The 25,544-nt window shown below is 39.0% G+C and overlaps 1 protein-coding gene and 1 long non-coding RNA gene across 2 annotated transcripts in view; one reads left to right on the top strand and one right to left on the bottom strand.

Annotated features, from left to right (window-relative positions):
• The window catches only part of HNRNPLL (heterogeneous nuclear ribonucleoprotein L like), a 37,488-nt gene extending 27,071 nt beyond the window's left edge, over positions 1–10,417 (bottom strand). The window contains exon 1 of the mRNA XM_027113342.1: positions 10,090–10,417. Coding sequence (XP_026969143.1) covers positions 10,090–10,293 — 204 coding nt within the window. The 5' untranslated portion in view covers positions 10,294–10,417. The remainder of the gene's footprint in view (positions 1–10,089) is intronic.
• A 358-nt stretch (positions 10,418–10,775) lies between these two features.
• Positions 10,776–23,750, top strand: LOC113623827 (uncharacterized). The gene is made up of 3 exons (XR_003434088.1): positions 10,776–10,996; positions 14,449–14,592; positions 20,782–23,750. It is a non-coding gene; the product is annotated as an uncharacterized LOC113623827 (long non-coding RNA).
• The last annotated feature ends 1,794 nt before the right edge of the window (positions 23,751–25,544 follow it).

The raw sequence follows: 25,544 nt of genomic DNA, 5'->3' as shown, positions 1-25,544 counted from the left end.
AGATTAATATCATCATTTGTCCTTGTTTAATTGGTTACCTAGTCCCACAATAATTTGAAGTTACTCAGTACACCTGACAACTTAAATTTATACAAGATACCATCTTTGCTGATGAACAAGGAGTACTCAAAAATACAAGCCTTGGGAAATTTCCTGGCTGTCCAGTGGTTAGGACTTGGTGCTTTCACTGCCAGGGCCTGGGTTCAATCCCTGATTGGGGAACTAAGATCCCACAAGCCGTGTGGCACAGCCAAAAAAAAAAAAACAAACAAACAAGCCTTCCTGGGCTTCTGTGAAGTACTGTGTATCTTTGAGTATGCCCAGCAAGAAGTTTTAAAACATATGGTCTTAAACTTTATTTTAAAAGGGACTATGTAGGAGAATTAGCTTGAAAATGAAAATAGCTCTCATTTACTTATTCAAGTTCTATTAAGACAAAGATCTGTATTTACAACTAGCCATTGGGTACCTCTCTTGCATCACTTCAGAAATGACCTCCATAAAAAATGAAATCTTGCCATTTGTGACAACATGGTTGGATCTAAAGGGTATTATGCAGAATCTAAAAAACAAAATAAAGCAACAAGCAAAACAAAACAGACTCACAGATACAGAGAACAAATGGGTGGTTGGGGGGGAGGGATGTGAAACAGGTGAAGGGGATTAAGAGGTACAAACCTGCAGTTACAAAATAAATAAGCCATGGGATGTAATATACAGCATAAGGAATATGGTCAATAATATTATAATAACTTTGTATGGGACTGATGGTTACTAGACTTATGGTGATCATTTCATAATGTATGCAAAGTCAAATCACTATGCAGTACACCTGAAGCTAACATAATATTATATATCAACTATATTCCAATTAAAAAGTAATTTCTAAAAGGAAAGAAATGAATTCCAAGTACAATTCACACGTATACCAAAAAAATCTATTAAAGGAAAGGTTTTTTCCTCCTATAAACAGGAAAAAAGGGTTTTTCCTCCTAATCTAAAAACACAAATGTTTTACCATTAAAACTTAAGAATCATTTTAGGAACATTAAATCCCTTTTTGGCTATTTTTAAAGACTCACCAACTTTGCTTTATTATCATAAAGACTGTTAGAAAATACTGTAACAGTCTTGTGCCATGCCAATAAAAAAATGTCCGAATTTTAAAATAGAACTAATTTAAGTATATAAAGTAACCATGAGACTATTCTTACACTCTTGTCAAATCCAACAAATAAATTAAATCCTTTGCAAATACTAATTCAGTCCTTGGAATTTTATTTGAATTGCTTATGCTGAGTTTTTTCTATGGTTCAACAGATATTCATTACATGCCACTAAGTCTGAAATGAACCATTCTGATTGTACCCTATGTATACCAACACTTTATTAGCAACTTTAACAAATGCGACCGCCTCGGTGAAACTCAACAACCAAATGTACATTATCCTCATTAAGCTCTTAATTACTGGATGACAATAACACAGGAAGAAAGCTCTAAATAATACCTAAAAACCTAACTTAGAGAAAACATTTAAAGTATAAATAATAAGTTTTACTCTAAAAATAATTAGACAATAATAAACTACAAGAAATAAGACAGTCATCTCCTTTGGTCCTTAGAAATGAGCTAGCAAAGGTAAAAATGCAAAAGAAAATTATATTGGCCTGGGCTCCTCCAAAAGTAAAAAATAGTGGAAGGAAAATTTCAGACTGAGAGTAAAGACAACAACCAAATGCAGTATGTGAGCCTTCATTTTACAATTGATAAAAACTGCTACAAAAGACATCTTAGGGAAAATTGGAGAAATTGAATTATAAACAGGATATTACTGAGTTAGCCAAAAAGTTCATTTGGGTTTTTCTGTAAGATGTTTTTGATTGTCTTAGGTACCATTATGATGGCAATAGCTATATGAAAAGAATATCCTTATTCTTAGGAAAACTGTGATATTTAGGAATGAACTATCATGGTGTCTCAACTTACTTTCAAATAGTATAGAGAAAAAAAGTATGTATATAAATATATACACATATAGAGATAAAATCCCAAATGGCAAAATGTTAAAAACTGCTGAATCTAGGTGAAGGGCATATGTAATTAAATATTTTACATAATAAAAAAATTGGGAAATTATTGTATAATACATTTAAGACCTACGAAAAGGTATGAAGAATATAAAAATATTCATTAACTCACTACCCAGTTTAATAAATAAAACACTAGGAAGAGGGAGCTGAACACATCTCCTCTTCCTACCTCCCTTCCCAACACAGAGAACCACTATCCTGAATACGGTGCTAAAAAATGAGTACTTTTCAAACTGGTCTTCTTACAAGAAATGGATTATAGGATCAATTTTAAAAATCTCTCAAAAGATCTGATTTTAATACATTACTACTTAATTATATTTCTTAAATGAAACAGATCAAGATTTAAGTTATTCTTTAAAAGCTGAAAGATGTTAAATGCAATCAATATGGTACTCAGGGGGAGATATGATTATCTCAACCTCAAGGATGAGAATATATCCCATACCCTCTGTATTTCCCTTATTCCCACTCAATGACTCTGCCTTTCGTGAGTTTATCTACCTTGATATTTCTCTATTTTTAAATTATGTCCCCTTTTCTTTTTTCTTTTCTTTTTTTTTTTGCGGTACGCGGACCCCTCACTGTTGTGACCTCTTCCGTTGCGGAGCAACAGGCTCCAGACGCGCAGGCCCAGCGGCCATGGCTCACAGGCCCAGCTGCTCCGCGGCATGTGGGATCTTCCCGGACAGGGGCACGAACCCGTGTCCCCTGCATCAGCAGGCGGACTCTCAACCACTGCGCCACCAGGGAAGCCCTGTCCCCTTTTCTTGAACTTAAAATTTTCTCATCCTTTCTGTAGTTTATTTAAAAAATTAAAAAACCCTAGTGGTGTTTCCAAATATAAAACTGATATATTAAAGTTATCTTTTCAAACTATATTTTCACCACCCCTCTTTTTCCCCACAAATACTAACATGTTTCTTTTTTTATAAATTTATTTATTTTGAATTTTATTTATTTTTTTACACAGCAGGGTCTTATTAGTTACCCATTTTATACATATTACTGTATATATGTCAATCCCAATCTCCTAATTCATCACAACAATAAATTTATTTTATTTACATTTATTTTTGGCTGTGTTGGGGTCTTCGTTGCTGCCTGTGGGTGAGCAGGGGCCACTCTTCACTGGGGTGTGCAGGCTTCTCATTGCGGTGGCTTCTCTTGTTGCCGAGCATGGGCTCTAGGCGCACGGACTTCAGTAGGTGTGGCTCGCAGGCTCTGGAGCACAGGCTCCGTAGTTGTGGCGCATGGGCTTAGTTGCTCCATGGCATGTGGGATCTTTCCCGACCAGGGCTCGAACCTGTGTCCCCTGCAATGGCAGGCGGATACTTAACCACTGCGCCACCAGGGAAGCCCCTAACATGTTTCTTAAATCAACATTTTATCTCTACCTATACTATATGGTGGTGATAAGAAATCTGAAATCATCTTCAGAGCTTCTTTTACTACCCTAAAATTACCTCCTGTAAGCATCATACTATGCATCTGAATCTTAAATTGGTGAATAGTCAGTATTGTTTACTCCATCCATATATTAATACTTTGACCACGTCTTCTAAAGCTTAAGGAGTATTTTTTAATCCTTTCTCATACAGAAGCTCAAATTCTTTCCATTTCAAATGTTTAGTTATCTAGGCTCTCTCCTGGTCTATTTATATCTATTATTTATCAGACTAGAAACAATATTCCAAATAAGTACCCAGCAAATGGAGGCATACCTGCAATTTCCGTATACTTTTTTCTTTTTTAATTACTCAATCCCTTCTTTAAGTAAACTGGGTCAACTATAATGAAGACATTATTTGGTCCTCACTGCAAGCTACAGACCAGTTACAAACCCCCAGCCCCTCTTCAAAGGCTACCTCAAAGACAAACTCCAATAACATCCATCTTGAATGCCAATTTTGACAACTGCAGACTGAAAACCAGGCTTAACTAAAGAGAAGGGAAGCTCAGAATAGAACAGAATATAAATGAAGCTTCCATATGAGAGGAATGAGAAGGGCCCATTAAAGCTCTCGATATAGTAAAACTGTAAACTCACAAAGGCAATGCATAATGTCCTCAGGCTTTTTGTTTTCCCAACATCTCCACGCATAACACGTGCTCAACAGCCACTGAACAGCCTTTTCTATCCTCCTATAAATATAATATATAAAAAAGACCAAGCTCAAATTCAATAATTCATCCTCCAAAACCAAACGTGCACAGATCCACTGCAAGTGATTATCAGCCTCTCCTTAATCACCTCCAATGACAGGAAAACACACTACCTTGTGAGACAATCTACTATATTTTTAGAAAGTTCTTCATAATATGCATCCAAATCTGTCTCCCTGTAACTTCCTACACAAAATGGCCTTTGAAGTCAGACAAGCGTTTGAATATTTGGACATTTACTGGCTGTGCGATCTTACGCTACGCTACTTACTTAACCTTTCTGAACCTCAGTTTCACTTTAAAAAAAATAAAACAGGGCTGCCCTGGTGGCGCAGTGGTTAAGAATCGCCTGCCAATGCAGGGAACACGGGTTCAAACCCTGATCTGGGAAGATCCCACATGCCGCGGAGCAACTAAGCCCGCGCACCACAACTACTGAGCCTGCGCTCTAGAGCCCACGAGCCACAACTACTGAGCCCCCGTGCTACGACTACTGAAGCCCGCGTGCCTAGAGCCCGTGCTCCACAATAAGAGAAGCCACCGCAATGAGATGCCCACGCACTGCAATGAAGAGTAGCCCCCGCTTGCTGCAACCAGAGAAAGCCCGCACACAGCAATGAAGCCTCAACGCAGCCAAAAAAAAAAAAAAAAAAAAATTTTAAATAAATAAAAAATAAAACAAAATCTTCATCACTTAAAATTACAACAAATAGGACAAATATGAAATGTCTAGCACAGTGCTAGATGTTGTTATTAACAGGGTTCGGTAAACATTAATTGCCACCTCCTGTCCTTATCTTCATTTCCCTCTGCTACATAACCTTCCTATAATTTGAAATGATTTCTTAAATCACACCTAAGTTTACCCTTCAGGCTAAATGTCCCCCAGAGTCTTCTGTCATTCCTCTTATGATATGATCTTGAGTGCCTTCTCTATTCTGGTAATCATTTTCTGGATACATTAGAATTTATCAAAGTACTACCAAGAAATGAGTACAGATTTCCAGATACTTAAGATTATCCCCCCTTTTACTTTGGATACTTCACATAGATCAAGGACAAACTAGTTTTAAGGGACAGCTGCAAATAGCTTTTAACTCACACTATACTTAGAGTTAACTAGTACATGGTTTTTCTTTTTTTTGTTTTAATATTTATTTATTTATTCAGGCTGTACCGGGTCTTAGTTGCAGCATGCGATCTCTGAGTTGCAGCATGCATGTGGGATCTAGTTCCCGGACCAGGGATCAAACCCAGGCCCACTGCACTGGGAGCACAGAGTCTTACCCACTGGACCACCAGGGAAGTCCCGGTTTTTCTTAAAATTAAACAATCACATCTCTTTACTTGATCTTTTTCTTAATAGAGCAGATCCAAAACACAGGAAACCCTTTAATTTTCCTATCCTAAAATGTTTTAAGGAACATTTGATCACATAACAAAAATAACTTTGATTCAAATAACTTCTTAAAAAGTAATCTTTATTTTTTTTGCTCATGTGGTAGAAATCCTTTGGTTTTGCCTACCCAAAACTCCTTCCCCCTTCTTGTGGCTGAACACAAAAACAAGCAAACGAACAAACAAAAACTCCTCAACCTCATATTATTCCACTGGTATTCTCAGTCACACAGTCGTAACTCCCCAACTTCAGAGGTAGTCCAGTGACTAGTTGCGGGTAGGGAGATATAAAAAATGGCTGATCAGAGGGGATAGCTATGGACTCTGAGGGAGAGACTGTTCTTCTTTATTTACTAGCTATAAAAATGTAAACCTAGCTTTATCACTACATAGAGGAAATAGAGCTGAAACATGGAAAGAGACAGAATCTAGTCCCTATGACATCATCTAAAACCTTCGATACTGCCATGCCTAAAACTAATGCTACAACTTGGCATTCATAGTTATTCGGGCCAATAAATTCCCTACCCCTGCCCCCTTTTTGTTGCTTAAGCTCATCTTGAGTTGGTGCTGTGGCTGCAACTGCAAGCTTTGAAAGTTGTATTCAATTTCATAGAGGGAAAATATATATTTTCACTCCTTTATAAAATAAAGCACTAAATGATGTAGAATCACAGATTTTTAGATATGGAATTTTTTTTAAAATTATATCCCATCACCAAGAACAGCACCTAGCACGTGACAGGGCTCAAGTATTATTTTTTTAATGAGCTAAGAGATCACAGTGATCATCTAATCCAGCCATCTCATGTGATAGGTAGCAAGTTGAGTTCCAAAGAGGTTAAGTCACAAAGCATGTTGGTAGCAGAGCCAAGACACCTGCTCTGGTTGGGCTTAGGGCTCTATTAACAGCACTTTTCACTATATGTACTAACATGAAGAAACTGTCACTTGTTAAAACCAAAAGATAGTAAAACCTACTACTTTTCATTTACTTCCCAAAACTAAGCCTAAAATTCTCACTCTACTGCAGCAGCTTAGCTAAATAAGACACAGGACATTACCGTTACAGAAGCCTCAAGGCTCTGGCACTTACCTCTGAGGTACACACCACAGTGTAGTTACTATGCTCACTGTCACAGTCTCTAAACTTTTCCTGTGGGAGCTAAGCTAACAAAGTGCCTTCATCCCATCTCCCATTCTATATTCATCCCAATAAGCCATCATAATAGTCTTATCATCTCTGTAATTCAGATCATTAAAGTTTAACTATATCTTAAATTCAAACTAGATTCTCTATATAATGCATATTCCTTTGTTTGGAAATCCTAGGATCCATATTTTTTATCTTGGCATTTTGCCATCTTACAAGTCTATTTATTAAAAGTTGAGAAACTTAAATTTTCACCTCATCAGCAATCACTTTAACAATCTTTGATTTGCCTGTTTAGTCACTAGCAGAATAGAGTAAAAGAAAAACTTAAGTCTCTAAAATGCATTAGTACTCCATAAATTTTTATTGATACCAATCTCTATAAAAGCAGACTTTTTTTTGTAAGTAAACTCCCAACTCAGTTCCTCAATCGGTTTTGCCAAGTGAAGTGCTAATATTCAGAAGTCAAGCTGCTTTCATAAAAGTTAGCAGATACAGAAGTTTACTATTATGATCTTGAAGATCATGCCTGTTAAATTTAAGAACACAATTTACTCCACAAGAATAAAGTAATTGTATAATACATAGCATGAACCTCCATAATTAAGCTTTGTTCAAAATGCAGCCCAAAGAATTTGAAACACTCTGCGAGTTTTTGCTCTTCAAATTAATACCAGAAGACACAAATTTGAAGAGTGTCTTACTTCTCATATCCAAACTACAAACTCATTTCTCTTTACACCTTAAAACATCATTCACAATTCATCCTTAAATCAGGAGCATTTGTAGAAACAGTTTTTCTTAAATACTCACATTCCTCTTTAAATCTAGTTATTATTAAATAACTCAAGGAAAATGAAAAGCCAAACAATGTAAATCATTGAAGTCTTACTGTACACTTTTACAAACTTCCAACTAGCATTGAAAGAATTACCTATCATTGTACTTGATCTGCATTTACTTAAACACTTTGTACAAAGGGGCTGGGCTGCAGTTGAGTCAAATCCTTTTCCGTTAGATGAATTACCATATTTCTCGATGATGACGCACTAGACAGTAAACTTCTATTCAGGGCATTCCTGTCCTAGTAAAATTTATTATGCACAGGTTTCCATAGTTGCAATGATTTCAAACAAGTACCCAAAATTACACGAAGAAAAATGTTTAAAAACAGGAAAAATAATCCTTCATTAGATTTCACAGTACAATACTGGTTCTACTGTTAAATAAAAGCAATTCACCCGCTCCTAAGAAAAAACAGCAATAAGATAAACAAAATTTGAATTTATAACTCAATCTGCATACATTAGTTCCTGCCTGGGTAATTTAAAAGCTGCATGACATTAATCACTGAACTACAACTTCAGGTATGGAAAACGTGAAGTTCAACTTTCACATTTTACATTGTAACAGAACTCAGAACAGTAGTTAACTGACTTTCCCAAGGTCACACAGACTGTATGCTAGCTAAGACTCCTGACTCTCCCCAAGACCTGTCCAGTGCTATTTCCACTGCTAAATACAATTCACTTTGGATGTATTAATTATACATTATTTTCTTCCCAACATCCAAAATAATACTATTGGCTTAATATTTAATGTTTTCAAAAACAACTTTTGTAAACTGGTTAAAGTATCTTTCCAAGACACTTAATGTAAGACATTTCATGCTACTGCATAAAAACTCGAGCAAATTTTTGGCAAAAGAAATACACTGATCCAATGCATCTAAATATCAGTTATAAGAGTCCAATATTCCAATTGTGTTTTCAATTTCCACAATGGAGTTAGCTTTGAACTGAAACTTCCTAAGAAAAAATGCACTTTCTTTATTCACACTTTCAAGTTGCATTTTGAATACTCCAAATATTCAGGAACAGAAGTAGAAAGCAATATCTAGCCATAATAAAACTATTTTTGGGAATTCCCTGGGTCCAGTGGTTAGGACTCTATGCTTCCACTGCAGGGGGACACGGGTTCGATCCCTCATCAGGGAACTAAGATCCCACATGCAGAGCAGTGCAGCCAAAAAAATAAATATTATAAATAAAAATAAAATTTCACTTAAAAAATAAACTATTTTATTTAGAGGAAGAAGAAGCTCCTTTTTAAAATGTGTTGCAACATTATCGTATTTGTAAACTCTAACACCGGGGATTACTGACCAGAATTTTTTACATTAAAATGCAAACAAGAGCTAAAAGACTTCTAATTTCCCTCTTATTAAAGGTGAAAAACATTTTAATCTAATATTAGAATATATGTGCACTATTTCGTAAATTTCGGGTTAAGTTTGCTTTAAAAAAAAAATCACAATTAGAATGTGTTAAATGTTTAAAGAACATCCAGTCATTAAAACAGCTTAAGCGCACCAAAAAGGGCAAAAACGTTTCCTTTGCTTTGTTTCCTTAGTTTCCATCCAGCTGAAGCTGAGTTGCCACTTGCTGTGGATAAAACGATTTTCACATTCCTTCTGCCTCCATCTAAGCTTTCTGATGAGAGAAACAAGAATCTAGGAACGTGTGTTTGATGCAGTCCTGAGTTCAGTTCTTTTTGTGGAACGAATTGGGAACACACTGCCCATGAAGAACTGAGGTGATTTTAAGATTTCGTTTTACTTGTAAGTAGGCGTGTGCGAACACCTGCCAACGCATTTTATTTTTAACCGAAGAGCTAAACACTATACTAAGCAATCATCAGGAAACTGGGGAGCAAAGCGTGCGCGCCAGGCCTGCCAAGAGTAAAAAATTTTTAATTAAACCTTCAGGGGAACTGGGCGGTGAGCCCCAGAGCTTAATTTGTCACTTAGCGGCGGCTCTCCTCAGGACCCAGGCGAAGAGAGCCCTGGGCGGAACCAATGCCACCATCCCGTGATTGTGACCAGCGCGCGGATGCTGCGGGCAGGGGGCTGAAGGGAGCGGGTCGTCAGACGCCGGCCAGCCGCCCGAGGAGTGAAAACTAACAAAGGGCTAATCGCGCACCAGAGCCCCCCGGAGCGGAAGCAACGCCTCCCCGCCGCCCCCGCCCCGCGACCCTCCCCAAGTTCGGGCCGGCAGAGGACTCGCTGCGGGGCCTGCGGCCAGGCCGGGACCGGATCCGCGGTCGGGTTGCTGGAAACAGGTAGGGCGAAGAATAAAAGCCCCAAAGAGAAGAGCCGGCGCTTCCCGCAGCGAAAAGGGAAAACGAGGAGGGCGGGAGGCCCCGAGGCCGAGTCCCTGCCGCTGGGCCCTGCTTCCCGGGGAGCCGCCAGGCACGGCGGTCGGGGCGCCGCGCTTTGTTACCGGCTGTGAGAAGCTCCGGCCGCCGCCACCGCCGCCACCGCCGCCGCTATCGCCCCCGCCCCGGGGCGTCGCTTCCCGGCGGTTCTCGCCTTCCTCGGCCGAGTAGTCGATCTCCCCCTCCTCAGTCTTGAGGCGCTTGGCTTGGCTCTCGTACTCCCGATCCTCCTCGTACGTCTCCCTGGGGGAGGATGAAGAAGAGGACATGGCGGCGGCCGGAGGGACCGGCCGGCTAACGGGTGGGGGTGGCGGCGGGGCGCGGGCCTCGGACGCCGCCGGCCAGTCCCCGTCGCGGGCAGCGCCTCTTCAGCGAAGGTCTGCGCGGCCCGTCTGTCCGCGTGGGCCGCGCGCCCAGAAGCCGGGTGGGTGCGGAGAGTGCGCGGGATGAGGAGGGCGCCCCGGGAGGAGGCTCCGGAGCGGCCGCTCCCCTTTATCACGGAGCCAACATTCAGCCTCTCCCTCCTCCTCCGTCTCCGCTCCCAGTCTCGGGGAGCAAATCTAAGGATGGGGACTCGACCGTGGCTTCCGGTCTTCCCTCCTCCCCTAATCCACTCCTCGCCGCCCAGGCCGAGCCTCCACCCCCACCTTCGCGGCCGCCGGGCAGGATCGAATCCAGCCTCAGCCCGCGGGAAGCGCCCCCCCCCCAAGCCCGGGCCTCGCTCCCTATTGGCAGAGAGAAAAGTCGACCAGGCTTCCAATTGGCTGCAAGGGCTGTTCGTCAAAAGCCGCCCACGGCCCGGCCTCGCCCCTCTCCCTGCACCTTCCGAACTCTCAGCTGGTTTGCTAGTCCTGACCGCTCAATGCCCGCAGCGTCCGGATCTGGAGCCGTGGCTACCCGACGGCCATTAGCGCTGTTGGGCCAACTGGAGGTGAGGCGCGGAGTGAACCCCGGCGGACTAGGAGGCGTGCGGTGGGTCCAGGACTGCGGTGTTAACCGCCCTCCCGTTAATTTAAATGCTTTTATTACTTCTCTTCAAAAGAGAAAATCCCTGCAGAGACATCTCGCAGCCCTGAAACTACAGGCTGTGAGGGGAAAAAGGGATTAGAATCGTGAAAGTAGCCTTCTCCCTATGTTGTGTGAAAAATCTGATACAAGTGGATGGACTCTCTCCCCGCCCCTAAGTAGATATTACAGAACACTCAACATTTACTGAGGTGCAAGTGTGAAGAAAGCCGCTCGTTTGATCGGTTAGCACTCGGGTCTTCTGGACCCTTCTTTCCTGACAATTACGGGAGACTTGTATCAAGTCCCAGCTCCCATTAAATGTGTTTTAAACCTTCCACATAAAGTTTCTTCCTGCATGCCAACCCCTTCCTTTCTAGGCGATCTATTTATTTCACACCATTTATTTTTGAAAGATATGAAAACCTATCAAAAGTGTTTGTCCTTTGGACCACACACAGCTCATTTCCTCTGTGGAGCCCTGAGGCCTCCGCGAGCTTCTAGTTACTGCCCTCTTTTTGCAACAGGGCCCTTTATACCCACCTACTAGGATGTTCTTTTTTTCAAGACTAGAAGCGTTTGGAGACAGGAACTGTGTGTGCTCTTTTCATCTTTGCAAACCCAGTTCCTGTACAGTCCCGGGCGCAAGTTCCCTGCTCAACAAGGCTGAACGAGTGGGCCTTGGGAAATAAAGGTCCAGTGTCAGAAGAGGAACTGGCAGATCTCATGCAACCTAGCTGCCCTCTGTGACTCTAACCCTTGGAGGATTGCCGAGGATCAAGAGTCACTTAAGTGTTTCTAATGTCCTTGTCCCTCAGATGCGTCCCTAAGTGTGGCTCTTCCTTTCCTAATGGGGTGGATTTTTCCCTCCCCCAGCCTATTGTCGCTTCTTTCCAAAGCTATTTCCTCCCCCCCAAAAAGCCATTTGTATTTATTGCTGACAGTGCTTTAACCTACGTTTGTTTTGTTACTTTTATAATTTACACTGCCTGTCGTTTCGGAATCCATTTGCAAGCTTCTTTACAACACCATACAGCTATAATCAAATTCGTGTGCGCCTGCAGGTGTACACTGACAAAATAGAACTAAAAAACAACTCGAATTTTATTTTTCTAAATTATGATAAAATGGAAGTAGAAGTATCAAAGAGGGAGCTGCAGAGCTGGGTGCAGATGAGGAAATGTTTCCAGAGCACTGGGAGCAGTGAGCAGAGCTGAACGGCCTTGTACAAACTTCCCAAATATTTTGTGTGATAGTGAAAATATTTAAAATTCTCAAAGCCTGCAACCAACCTATGGATTATACCAGGTTAAAATGCAGCTCTCGCACCAATCAATTGGTAAGGAAGCCCAGCCTTGCTGAACCTTGCTACTATACTCAGCGTTTACTTCACTAAAAGTAGGTTAGAGTCAATACGTACTAGTATTAAACTTAATTCTTTTTTCGGACAGCTCAAATCAAATTGTTAATTTAAAAGACTAAGAAGTAAAACTCAGGAAGCTTGTTTAAAACTCATCCGTTAGTACAGTGACCTTTGAGCTTATTGCAGATGAATTGTTCAGTGACAGTAATTTCTTAGATATGGAAAAGGCTAACTAGCTCATCACTAAAACATGAGAAGAGCTAAATAAGGAGGGCATAAATTATATTCTGCACGATTTAACTTAGATGAGATCAAGAAATTACACACTTCCCAGTTAGCCAGAAATGCCTTTAAAACTCAGAAACAGCTCCTAAATGCGTGCAAATAATCAGTTACTTAGCTCAACCTGGAATCTCTTTTTTGCACTACTGTACATACAGCCTCAGGCCTTTGGTAAATTGTCTGAATGCTTGATTGGATTGGCTGCTGTTGATTGGGGTAGGCAATCAGCCATGAATTCCCATTGACGCAGCAGCTCGAAGGGGACTTAGGGGTTATACTAGAGTGAGAGAGAGCTCCAGCGAAGGTCTAGGGAAACTGATAGTCAAGGTCCTTTATAATCTAGCCCCAAATTGCCCTTCAGTTTTAAACCTCATTGCTGACCTATGTAAAGTAATTTATAAGACATTGTGCTGGGCGATGAAGAGACTAGAAAAATATATGAGCTGGCTTCTGTCTTCTTTTTTTAAATTAATTAATTTATTTTTATTCTTGGCTGCGTTGGGTCTTGGTTGCTGCGCGCGGGCTTGCGCGCGGGCTTTCTCTAGTTTCAGCAAGCGGGGCTACTTCTTAGTTGCTCCGCGGCATGTGGGATCTTCCCCGACCACGGCTCGAACCCGTGTCCCCTGCATTGACACGCGGATTCTTAACCACTGCACCACCAGGGAAGTCCCTGGTATCTGTCTTCTCAAAGCTTGCCATCAGGTTGAGGAAACAGGGCACATACCCAAGAGAGGCTACAAGGCACATCTAACATACATGTAATAACAGCAGCCACTTACAATGTGCCAGGCACTGTGCTAACCACTGCAAGTGTCATGTCAATAAATTCTGACAAAAGCCAGAGGCATTATTATTACTATGGCCGTTGTACAATTATAGAAAGTCTAGGAGAAGTTAAGAGACCTGCCCTAGAGCCACAGTTAGTAAACTAGAGAGCCAGGACTGGAACCCAAGCGTCCGATTCCAGAGCCAGTACTCTTCGTAGAGAAGAATGATGATTTAAGTATTGCATTGCTTACTGCCACGGACATACAGATCAAATTTAGAATCATTTATCATGATACTTATTCATTCATTAATTTCTACTAGAGCTTATACAGCTGTAACTCTGGGAAGGCATAAATAGGTTATAATTATCAGTTTTTTCGTTGGTATAATGAAATTCAATTAGCTTCCATAGGAAATTTTAAATATAATACACTGTTTTAGTGTTCATTTTAAAATGTAATTTCTATAGACAAGGCGCAGAAATAAAAAGGAAATTCTCACCATTTTCTGATGGATGCATCGTTTGAACAACTAGAGATGCAAATTATAAGATATTCATACCCAAACTCAATTTCCAATATTGCTATTTCACTTAATATACAAAACTTTTGTTTCCTGCCTCACCTTCTGCAAAAATCAAATAAAACCTTCAGCTTACTTGTGAGCAATATTTCCAAAGGATTGGAACCCTAGAGATGTATTTTAATTAAGACATGTTTAACATGAAAGAACAAAGTCCATTCAGAGACAAATCAATTAGTTCCTATGAAAGTTTGTCAAATCCAGAATATACTATTTGTGATGATACCACTTTCCTTGTTAGAGATCACCAAGAACGAGCACTATGGTGCTTTTACCCAAACTAGCCCCTTTAATTCAGTCCACATTTGATTAGTTATGGTGATAAGACACCAGCGTTCCAGGAGGATGCACCCTGCAGGAAGTGCCTCAAGCACTATTAGCTCACTGTGTAGTCAAGTGTAACCACAATGGTATTCTCTTTCAGATGCTGTTATCAGGCACATCTGCTTTGGGTCTGGAGCTGCCACTGTGTTTGGCCTCTTCAAAAAAATAATAATTTGTGACAGATCTGCAAAAATAAATATATTGACCCTAGAAGGATATCTGGTATATGACCAGACAATGACAGGTAAAATTCATATTCTTGTTATCAGTTATAACCACTTACCTTTAGTCTTAGAAATAATATTTATTTTCACCTTTCTCTTTGACTCATATAAATTGATAGTGTTTAGACATCTTTAAAAATAATTGTAATAAATAAAAAGAGTAAAATCATAGCATCCACTGTTTAGAGTAAATAGAATTTATCAAAGTAAATTCATCTTGCATATGAAAATATAGGTAAAATTAACCGGTAGCTGCTCAAATGTTTAACAAAAACGTATTAAGTGCTACAGACCACTCCCAATTATAAGTGATCAGTAGCATGTAATAACTTTGTTAATTATGAGCTCTCAGTTCTCCTTTTCTTTTTAAATTTGAGTAAAAAAATATCTTGGGTATGGCCCACCCCACCCCATCAAGGAAGTTTCCATGGTAAGCAAGTCACTAATAACCTCATCCTTGCCTGATTGTCGATGTTGAGACCAGTATAAAAATGGCAAGGAATGCTAACGATAACACATAAACTAGGGGGTTTATTTTTTATTTTTAAAATTAAAAAAATTTTTTTGGCCATGCCATGTGGCATGTGGGACCTTATTTCCTGGACTAGGGATCGAACCCTTGCCCCCTGCAGTGGAACCTCAGAGTCTTAACCACTGGACCGCCAGGGAACTCCCTAAACTAGGTTGTTTAGACCTCAGTTGTTATTTTTTTTCCACAATTATTATTATTATTTTTAACATCTTTATTGGAGTATAATTGCTTTACATTGTTGTATTAGTTTCTGCTGTATAACGAAGTGAATCAGCTGTACGTATACATATATCCCCATATCCCCTCCCTCTTGCGTCTCCTTCCCACCCTCCCTATTCCACACCTCTAGGTGGTCACAAAGTACAAAGCTGATCTCCCTGTGCCATGCGGCTGCTTCCCACTAGCTATTTTACATTTGGTAGTGTATATATATCAATGCCACTCTCTCCTTCCCAGCTTACCCTTCCCCCTTCCCATGTCCTCAGGTCCATTCTCTATGTTTGTGTCTTTATTCCTGTCCTGCCCCTAGGTTCTACAGAACTATTTTTTTTTTAGATTTCGTATATATGTGTTAGCATACGATATATGTTTTCGTCTTTCTGACTTACTTCACTCTGTATGTCAGACTCTAGGTCCATCCGCCTCACTACAAATAACTCAATTTCATTTCTTTTTATGACTGAGTAATACCCCATTGTATATATGTACCACATCTTCTTTATCCATTCATCTGTCGATGGACACTTAGGTTGCTTCCATGTCCTGGCTACAGTAAATAGTGCTACAGTGAACATTGTGGTACATGACTCTTTTTGAATTATGGTTTTGCCAGGGGATATGCCCAGTAGTGGGATTACTGGGTCGTATGGTAGTTTTATTTTTAGTTTTTTAAGGAACCTCCATACTGTTTTCCATAGTGGCTGTACCAATTCACATTCCCACCAACAGTGCAAGAGGGTTCCCTTTTCTGCACACCCTCTCCAGCATTTAATGTCTGTAGATTTTTTGATGATGGCCATTCTGACTGGTGTGAGATGATACCTCATTGTAGTTTTGATTTGCATTTCTCTAATGATTAGTGATGTTGAGCATCCTTTCATGTGTTTGTTGGCTATCTGTATATCTTCTTTGGAGAAATGTCTGTTTAGGTCTTCTGCCCGTTTTTGGATTGGGTTGTTTGTTTTTTTGATATTGAACTGCATGAGCTGCTTGTATATTTGGGAGATTAATCCTTTGTCAGTTGCTTCGTTTGCGAATATTTTCTCCCATTCTGCAGGTTGTCTTTTTGTCTTGTTTATGGTTTCCTTTGCTGTGCAAAAGCTTTGAAGTTTCATTAGGTCCCATTTGTTTATCTTTGTTTTTATTTCCATTACTCTAGGAGGTGGGTCAAAAAGGATCTTGCTGTGATTTATGTCATAGAGTGTTCTGCCTATGTTTTCCTCTAAGAATTTGATAGTGTCTGGCCTTACATTTTGGTCTTTAATCCATTTTGAGTTTATTTTTGTGTACGGTGTTAGGGAGTGTTCTAATTTCATTCTTTTACATGTAGCTGTTCACCACTTATTGAAGAGGTCGTCTTTTCTCCATTGTATACTCTTGCTTCCTTTATCAAAGATAAGGTGACCATATGTGCGTGGGTTTATCTCTGGGCTTTCTATCCTGTTCCATTGATCTGTATTTCTGTTTTTGTTCCAGTACCATACTGTCTTGATTACTGTAGCTTTGTAGTGTAGTCTGAAGTCCAGGAGCTTGATTCCTCCAGCTCCGTTTTTCGTTCTCAAGATTGCTTTGGCTATTTGGGATCTTTTTTGTTTCCATACACATTGCAAAATATTTTGTTCTAGTTCTGGGAAAAATGCCATTGGTAGTTTGATAGGGATTGCATGGAATCTGTAGATTGATTTGGGTAGTATAGTCATTTTCACAATATTGATTCTTCCAATCCAAGAACATGGTATATCTCTCCATCTGTTTGTTTCATCTTTAATTTCTTTCATCAGTGTCTTATAGTTTTTTGCATACAGGTCTTTTGTCTCCTTAGGTAGGTTTATTCCTAGGTATTTAATTCTTTTTGTTGCAATGGTAAATGGGAGTGTTTCCTTAATTTCTCTTTCAGATGATTCATCATTAATGTATAGGAATGCAAGAGATTTCTGTGCATTTATTTTGTATCCTGCTACTTTACCAAATTCATTGATTAGCTCTAACAGTTTTCTGGTAGCATCTGTAGGATTCTCTATGTATAGTATCATGTCATCTGCAAACAGTGACAGTTTTACTTCTACTTTTCTGCTTTGGATTCCTTTTATTTCTTTTTCTTCTCTGGTTGCTGTGGCTAAAACTTCCAAAACTGTGTTGAATAATAGTGGTGAGAGTGGACTTCCTTATCTTGGTCCTGATCTTAGTGGAAATGGTTTCAGTTTTTCACCATTAAGAACAATGTTGGCTATGGGTTTGTCATATATGGCCTTTATTATGTTGAGGAAAGTTCCCTCTGCCTACTTTCTGGAGAGTTTTTATCATAAATGGGTGTTGAATTTTGTCAAAAGCTTTTTCTGCACCTGTTGAGATGATATATGGTTTTTATCCTTCAATTTATTAATATGGTTATCACATTGATTGATATGCATATATTGGAGAATCCTTGCATTCCTGGGATAAACCCCACTTGATCATGGTGTATGATCATTTTAATGTGCTGCTGGATTCTGTTTGCTAGTATTTTGTTGAGGATTTTCGCATCTGTGTTCATCAGTGATATTGGCCTGTAGTTTTCTTTTTTTGTGACATCTTTGTCTGGTTTTGGTATCAGGGTGATGGTGGCATCATAGAATGAGTTTGGGAGTGTTCCTCCCTCTGCTGTATTTTGGAAGAGTTTGAGAAGGATAGGCGTTAGCTCTTCTCTAAATGTTTGATAGAATTTGCCTGTGAATCCATCTGGTCCTGAGGTTTTGTTTGTTGGAAGATTTTTAATCACAGTTTCAATTTCAATGCTTGTGATTGGTCTGTTTATATTTTCTATTTCTTCTGGTTCAGTCTCGGAAGTTTGTGCTTTTCTAAGAAATTGTCCATATCTTCCAGGTTGTCCATTTTATTGGCATATAATTGCTTGTAGTAATCTCTCATGATCCTTTGTATTTCTGCAGTGTCATTTGTTGCTTCTCCTTTTTCATTTCTAATTCTGTTGATTTGAGTCTTCTCCCTTTTTTTCTTGATGAGTCTGGCTAATGGTTTATCAATTTTGTTTATCTTCTCAAAGAACCAGCTTTTAGTTTTGTTGATCTTTACTATTGTTTTCATTGTTCCTATTTCATTTATTTTTGCTCTAATCTTTATGATTTCTTTTCTTCTACTAAGTTTGGGTTTTGTTTGTTCTTCTTCCTCTAGTTCCTTTAGGTGTTAATGTTAGATTTTTTTATTTGAGATTTTTCTTGTTTCTTGAGGTAGGATTGTATTGCTATAAACTTCCCTCTTAAAACTGCTTTTGCTGCATCCCATATGTTTTGGGCCATTGTGTTTTCATTGTCATTTGTTTATAGGTATTTTTTGATTTCCTCTTTGATTTCTTCAGTGATCTCTTGGTTATTTGGTAGCGTATTGTTTAGCCTCCATGTGTTTGTATTTTTTACAGTTTGTTTCCTGTAACTGATATCTAGTCTCATAGCGTTGTGGTTGGAAAAGATACTTGATACAATTTCAATTTTCTTAAATTTACGAAGGCTTGATTTGTGACCCTAGATATGATTTATCCTGGAGAATGTTCCATGAGCACTTGAGAAGGAAGTATATTTTGTTGTTTTTGGATGGAATTAGACCTCAGTTTTTTGACCTTTGTTGTCTTTAGCTTTCTTGGCCTGGCAATGTCTTTCATTCTAGACATGTTAGGGGATATTTTAATCAAAGAGAACAGATTTTAAACAGAATTGTATAACTTTCTCTTGTTGCTATATACTTTTCCAAACCATTGCAGCACTTTCCCCACCCCCACCCCTAAGACCAGAAAATTAATAGGCCACCTTTATTTTAAGACAGAAGAAAAGGGTCTTGCCCATGCATCTTATATTTATTTATTTTTTTGGTAACCCCAAGTTAGCTATTGGGTTTGGCCTAGACCTGTGCTCTCCAACACGGTGACCACTAGTCACACATGGCTATTTAAATTAATTTAAATTAAATAAAATGTAAAATTTAGTTTCTGAGTCACACTAGCCACACTTGTGATCTATGGCTACATATACAATTGGCTGCTGCTTTGGACAGTGCTGGACTGAACTGTAACATAGGGGATGACTGTATCTCATTCATCTTGGTGTCTTCAAAACCTAAAACACTGCCTGGTACATAGGAGGCCCTAACTAGACACTTCTTGATCTAGATCATGCTTCTCTTTCGCATAGCTCAAGAAAAAGAAGTGCATAAAATAAAGCATGTGAACATGGCAAATTATGACTATGTAGGTGTCTCAGAGACTGATCTGTAATTTGATTTGCTCCTTACCCATATTTGAAATGAGATCATTTGTAAGATATAATTCTGTTTTTCACACAACTAAACAAATATAGCTCATTTTGTGCACTGAATGTACCAAAATGTGTATTATTTAAATTTGTAAATCAACAATTGTATTAAATGTGAGAGAGAGGCACATTTAATGAAAGATTTCCTACTGTGAATATTTTTCAAAAGTGAAAATTCCTTTCCCAAAGTGAGTAGTCACTCTGATTTATCTTTAAGAACACCTTTATATGAAAATCAGAATTTGCACTGAATTGAGAATTAGGCAAACAAAAATAGTTGTCTTTAAACGTGCTATCATAAGTATCCAATGTTGAAAACTTTGTAGGATAAAGTTACTATTATTACTAATTATAAATAACCAGCACTGTGTAGCCCTTTCCAATGTATAAAGCAGTTTCACATACTTTGCCTCATTTGATTCTCACAGAAACCTTATGAGGTAGGGTAGGTCCTTTCTGCCTCCATTTGTTAGATGAAGTTTGGAAAGACTAATCTTTTGTCTCTAAATTCTCATCATCTTTTCTTTCTTTTTTTTTTTTAATATTTATTTATTTATTTGGTTGCGTGGGGTCTTAGTTGCGGCAGTCGGGCTCCTTAGTTGTGGTTCCTGGGCTCCTTAGTTGTGGCATGCGAACTCTTAGTTGCAGCATGCATGCGGGATCTCTAGTTCCCTGACCGGGGATTGAACCTGGGCCCCTGCATTGGGAGCGCAGAGTCTTATTCACTGTGCCACCAGGGAAGTCCCCCCATCATCTTTTCATTATACCAATGAGGACATATGAACTATCCATGGTGATTAGATTGGAAATGGAACTTTTAATTTTTTTGCTCTATTTGGATGGAACTACTTTGCTGGAAATATAATTTTTAAAGCAACATGTAATTTGTGTGAACTAAAACTATTGTTTTACACATCTGAAAAAATATATATATTTAATATGTATCTCAACACTTGTTCAGAGAAGGCCTTCGATAAATATTTGCTAAATAAATCAATGAAAAATGAGTGGTCTTGAAAACATATTGAGCAGATTATATCAGTCAAAGTTTGGTTGCAGAGAACAGAATATACTCCAGTTAGTTTTAGCAGGAAGTATTAATACACTTGAAGAGAATAATTGAGAATATTAATGGAACAATTCTCAAAACCACACCTCAGAACTAAGATACCAAAAGAGCTGTGCTCTTCCTCATTGAGAACCTGACATCTTCAGAACTACGACACCACAGCCACTGTCTGGAAGCTACCAGAATCAAGAAGCTGCCACTTCCACAGCCAGCTCCAGAGTCACACCTTACCAACTGTAATCTGAATCAGCAAAATGGATGCACCACCCATGCTTCTTGATGTTCACAAAGCTAATGACTGAACAATGAGAACTCTGTTATCTCTGATACAGAAGAAAAAATTTTCTCCACAGCTATGCCTATCAGAGAAACAGACTTCCAGATCTTACACGAAAGTGTTTGTTTGTTGAAACCTACATACTTCCATAAAACTAGCTGCAACAGAGTCTGGAGAATGTGATTTTTGGCTTACCAGTCCTCTGCCCTACAGGAAGCATACTTGAAGCTTGAAGGAGGATGAAATGGCTGTTAGGTGCAAGCCTGTTTATGTTCCATACTCACCTAAAAAAAACGAATGTTTGGTTTAAGTAGACCACGCATTTTGTGCTGCACATTTATAGAACACTGAAATTATACACATATGTAATATATGTATATATAATTTATATATATATAAAGCTCCATGATGACAGAAAAATTGTATGATCAAATCTCAGATCCCAGGCAGGCCATTTTAGCACAACTTCTTGCAAGGGAAAAAACATTTTAATGATTGGCTATTTTGCCTCCCATCTATCTAGTATTATTACCCACTATTTTCTAGATCGGTACTCTCAAACTTTAATGTGCACACAAATCACCTGGGAATCTTATGATAATGCAGATTCTGATTCAGTAAATTGGAATAGAGCCTGTGATTCTGCATTTCTAACAAGCTCCCAGGTGATGCTGATGCTGCTGATGTGAAGACCACATTTTGAATAGCATTTTATAAGCCCTCTCCAACCAGGTTGCCCAATGAATGGAGTATGCTGAGATAATGATTCCCTTCAACACTTGGGGCAGTTAGGTTAGGCCAGGTGCAGGCAGAGCCTCCAGACCAGATGGCTCCAGCTTACATCAGTGTGCAATATTAATATTTTCTACCTGTGCTGTGATGTGGGAAGCATTTGAATAAATGTTTGAATAAATATGTCCATTATTGAGTCTTGGTCAAGTATTGGCCAGTATATATGCTCTTTGTGGAATCTTTTATTAGTCACAGATTTTTTTTTAATATTAAGTATTCTTTCAACAAATTAAGAGAAGTAAAAATAGAAATAATCAACTTACATATCACCAAATTAACTGTTGTAATAATTTTTTTTTATTGAAGTATAGTTGATTTACATCTTGTAATAAAGATGTACAGTGAGAAAAGAAAGTACTAATACAGTATGTTATCTCATTCTGAAAGCAAATCTTAAGATGGCTTCAGCTGTTCTGCCAATGACACCAGAATGACCATAGGAAGGGAGAAGAAAGTCAATCTGCTTGATTGTTTCCATAGTGCAATGCTTTTGAAAAGCAAAGTGAAAAGAAGTGAAAATTTACAAAAATGGTATTTAGAAATGTTTCTGCATAAATACCAATGTGTACCTGTACAATTCAGACATCTTAATAGACAGATAGATAGATACATGTGTGTTTGTGTATAAATATATGTTTGGGAGGGTTGTGGGGTTTTTTTGGTTTTGGTTTTGTTTTGTTTTTTTTTTTTGGTTTTGTCCTGGAAACAGTAAGACAAACTCAAGTCATTTTAAACTAGGTAAGGCAACAGTTCTACCTAATCAAATTGAGTTCTTTTCACAAGTGGTAACATTTCGACCACTCCTTAAACCCCTTTTATACCCCCATTTCTCAATACTATCAACCAGCTGGAGGTGGAATACCAAGGGGGTAATTGTCAGGTGAGCAAAGAAGAGAATTTTGTAACCACAGCCTTACATGGAGAGCAGTCTTGTATGTACTATGGTGTGGGGTTCTGAATGGTCATGGCACCTTGGGTATTGTATGTCAAGGGAAGGAGGGCAAGGAAAGCTAAGATCACCAGAGATAAATTTCACCTACTTCACAACTTTAAAAGATTAACTCTGCCAGGTGTTGTAGTGGAGAAGGAAGATTGGATTGCCAGTGACCTCTAGACTATCATGCCCCAGTCTTAGAGGTTCAAATATAAGAAAGAGAAGAATGGGTTAAAGAAGACAATCTAGAAATGAACTGTATTGAATCATCAAGTCTCTGTTGATTGCTGTTTACTTTATCTCCCGGTATTTTTGAGAGATATAGTTGTGACATGCCAGACTTCACAGTTCACTACTGGGACAGATTCAATCATTCATAATCCAGTTGACACCATTGCCACATTATGAAAGGATTCTTATTTATAGACCCCCATAGCTACAAATTAAGCTCTCTTCTGCATTTTCAGCTAGGCATACAGCCACCCAGCTAAAAACTTCATTCCCCAGCCTCCCTTGCAGTTGGCATGGCCATATAAAAAAGTTCTTGCCAATGGAATATAAGTAGAAATGACGGTGCAACTTCTGCACCATTTGCTTAAAAAGAAATTGTTTGATTTCCATGACCTTTCTTTCCCTTCCTGATCCTGGAGTACAGATGTGGCGCTGAGTTAGCTTCCACCATGTGCAACACTAAAAGGGAGAGCAGAATAGCAAGATTGAAGGCACCAGATCCTGGGATGATGTTTATGGAGCAGCGCCATCCCCATGTACTTCCAGACTGTTACATGAGAGAGATGAACTTCTATTTTGCCTGTGTGCCTTATTTGGGGACCTGTTGTTTATGGCAGTTTCTAGCCTATACCTAGCATATCCGTGTTAGTCCCTCCAGAGAGGGAAACTAGATTGCTGGAAATCCCAGTTTGAAGAAAACTTGATACATTCTTTTATACTTTTCAGCTTTTGTGCCATGTATATGTATTCCCTAGTTATTAAAAATTCATCAGTCGGGCTTCCCTGGTGGTGCAGCGGTTGAGAGTCCGCCTGCCGATGCAGGAGACACGGGTTCGTGCCCCGGTAAGGGAGGATCCCATATACCGCGGAGTGGCTAGGCCCGTGAGCCATGGCCGCTGAGCCTGCGCGTCCGGAGCCTGTTCTCCGCAACGGGAGAGGCCACAACAGTGAGAGGCCCGCGTACCGAAAAAAAAAAAAAAATTTTCAATCAGTTCATTAATTTTTAATGCCTTGTGTCCCTGTTAAATTAAACAAAAACCAATATTATCTTGCTAGAGAGTGCTTTTTCATGCTGGCTGAGAGAAAGAGCCATGTGTTTGTTCCCAGACCTTTAATATCTTGGCTTCTACCACCACCCTTAGGAGATATTTCTAGCAGAGTATGATAACAAGAGCAACAATTCTTAAATCATTAAGTATAATGATAACTATAAGAACCAATCACAACATGAATGCTAATGGTTTTATGGGAACACAAAGCACGAGGATCTTAGTTCCCCAACCAGGGATCGAACCCACGCCCCCTGCAGTGGAAGCGCGGAGTCTTAACCACTTGACCGCCAGGGAATTCCCTGTATTTATGTTTTAAAGGAGGCTAAGGCACATGGTTACCTTCCCCCCCACACACACAGACTTAAGTGAGATTTCAAAAAATAGTGGGGAACATAAAAATGGATAAAGAGAAAAAAAGAGAAAAAAAAAATGGATAAAGAGATATCCTCTGCTCCTGAAATCACATTGCCTATTCAAAAAGCTAAAACTGTCAGACATAATCCTCCCCCAGCACCATTACTTCCCACTTACAAAGTTATAGCATTAGAAACAGTAATTAAAGGCAAACTTTATTTCTCTTTAATAAGCAATTAATAATGAATGTGTTTTGCCCAAGTTAATGTTTATAAGGTCCCTATACCAAGTTTGAGCAATAAAATGATAATACCATTTATCAAAGTAATTTTACTCATGAGAATTTAAGTTTAATCCAAACTAATTTAGAAGCTGTATGTATGAAGGTGTTCATAACATTATTTACATCTGAGAGAGGGGAAATTATTAGATAAATTATGATTGTCAAATAGATAAAGTAAGGGATAATTACAAGAATCTTTTTATAAAAAAGGCTGTATTAACAAAGTTTTAAAAAGCGTTAAAAAAAAGCGTAATACAAAAAAAAGCATAATACAAATGTGTGTGTATGAGGGTTTCTTAATCTTGGCACTGTTGACATTTTGGATTGGATAATTCTTTTTTTGAGAGGGGGCTATACATTGTAGTATGTTTAGCAGCATTCTTGGCTTCTACCCACAAAATGCCAGTAGTGCACTCCTGCCCCTAGTAGGGACAATCAAAAATGTCTCCAGACATTTCCAACTGTCTGGGGGGGGGGGGGGGGGGGGGGAATCACCCGTGTTTGAGAATCCTCATTAGATGAACTACATGTATAGTGTATATTCTGTGATCACAGTTATATAAAATATATGCACGTATAGACAAAGCTGGAAGGAAATTTGGAAAAAATTTTAAAGGCTTTTTTTTTCTCTTTTTTTGGCCACGCTGTGTGACATGTGGGACCTTAGTTCCCCAACCAGGGATCGAACGCGTGCCTCCTGCAGTGGAAGCATGGAGCCCTAACCACAAGGGTTAAAATAAAATTAAGTACTGTTATGATTCACAAACTCTTCTAAGGAGTTTTAATCTTTAAAGATTATTATACATTTCATTATTAGAGATAATTTTAATCTCCCCACTATAAGCATATCATCAAAAGAAACTTTATTTAGATGGTTACAAAATCATTTTTTAAAAACCCATAAAGCCAAATTGATATGTGATTCAGATAA

The sequence above is a fragment of the Aethalodelphis obliquidens genome, unplaced genomic scaffold (genome assembly GCF_003676395.1).
Source record: "Aethalodelphis obliquidens isolate GAN/ISIS:26980383/991018 unplaced genomic scaffold, ASM367639v1 scaffold12, whole genome shotgun sequence".
Classification (NCBI taxonomy): domain Eukaryota; kingdom Metazoa; phylum Chordata; class Mammalia; order Artiodactyla; family Delphinidae; genus Aethalodelphis; species Aethalodelphis obliquidens.
The sequence above is the reverse complement of the archived record's forward strand: the minus strand, read 5'-3'. Positions and strand labels throughout refer to the sequence as shown.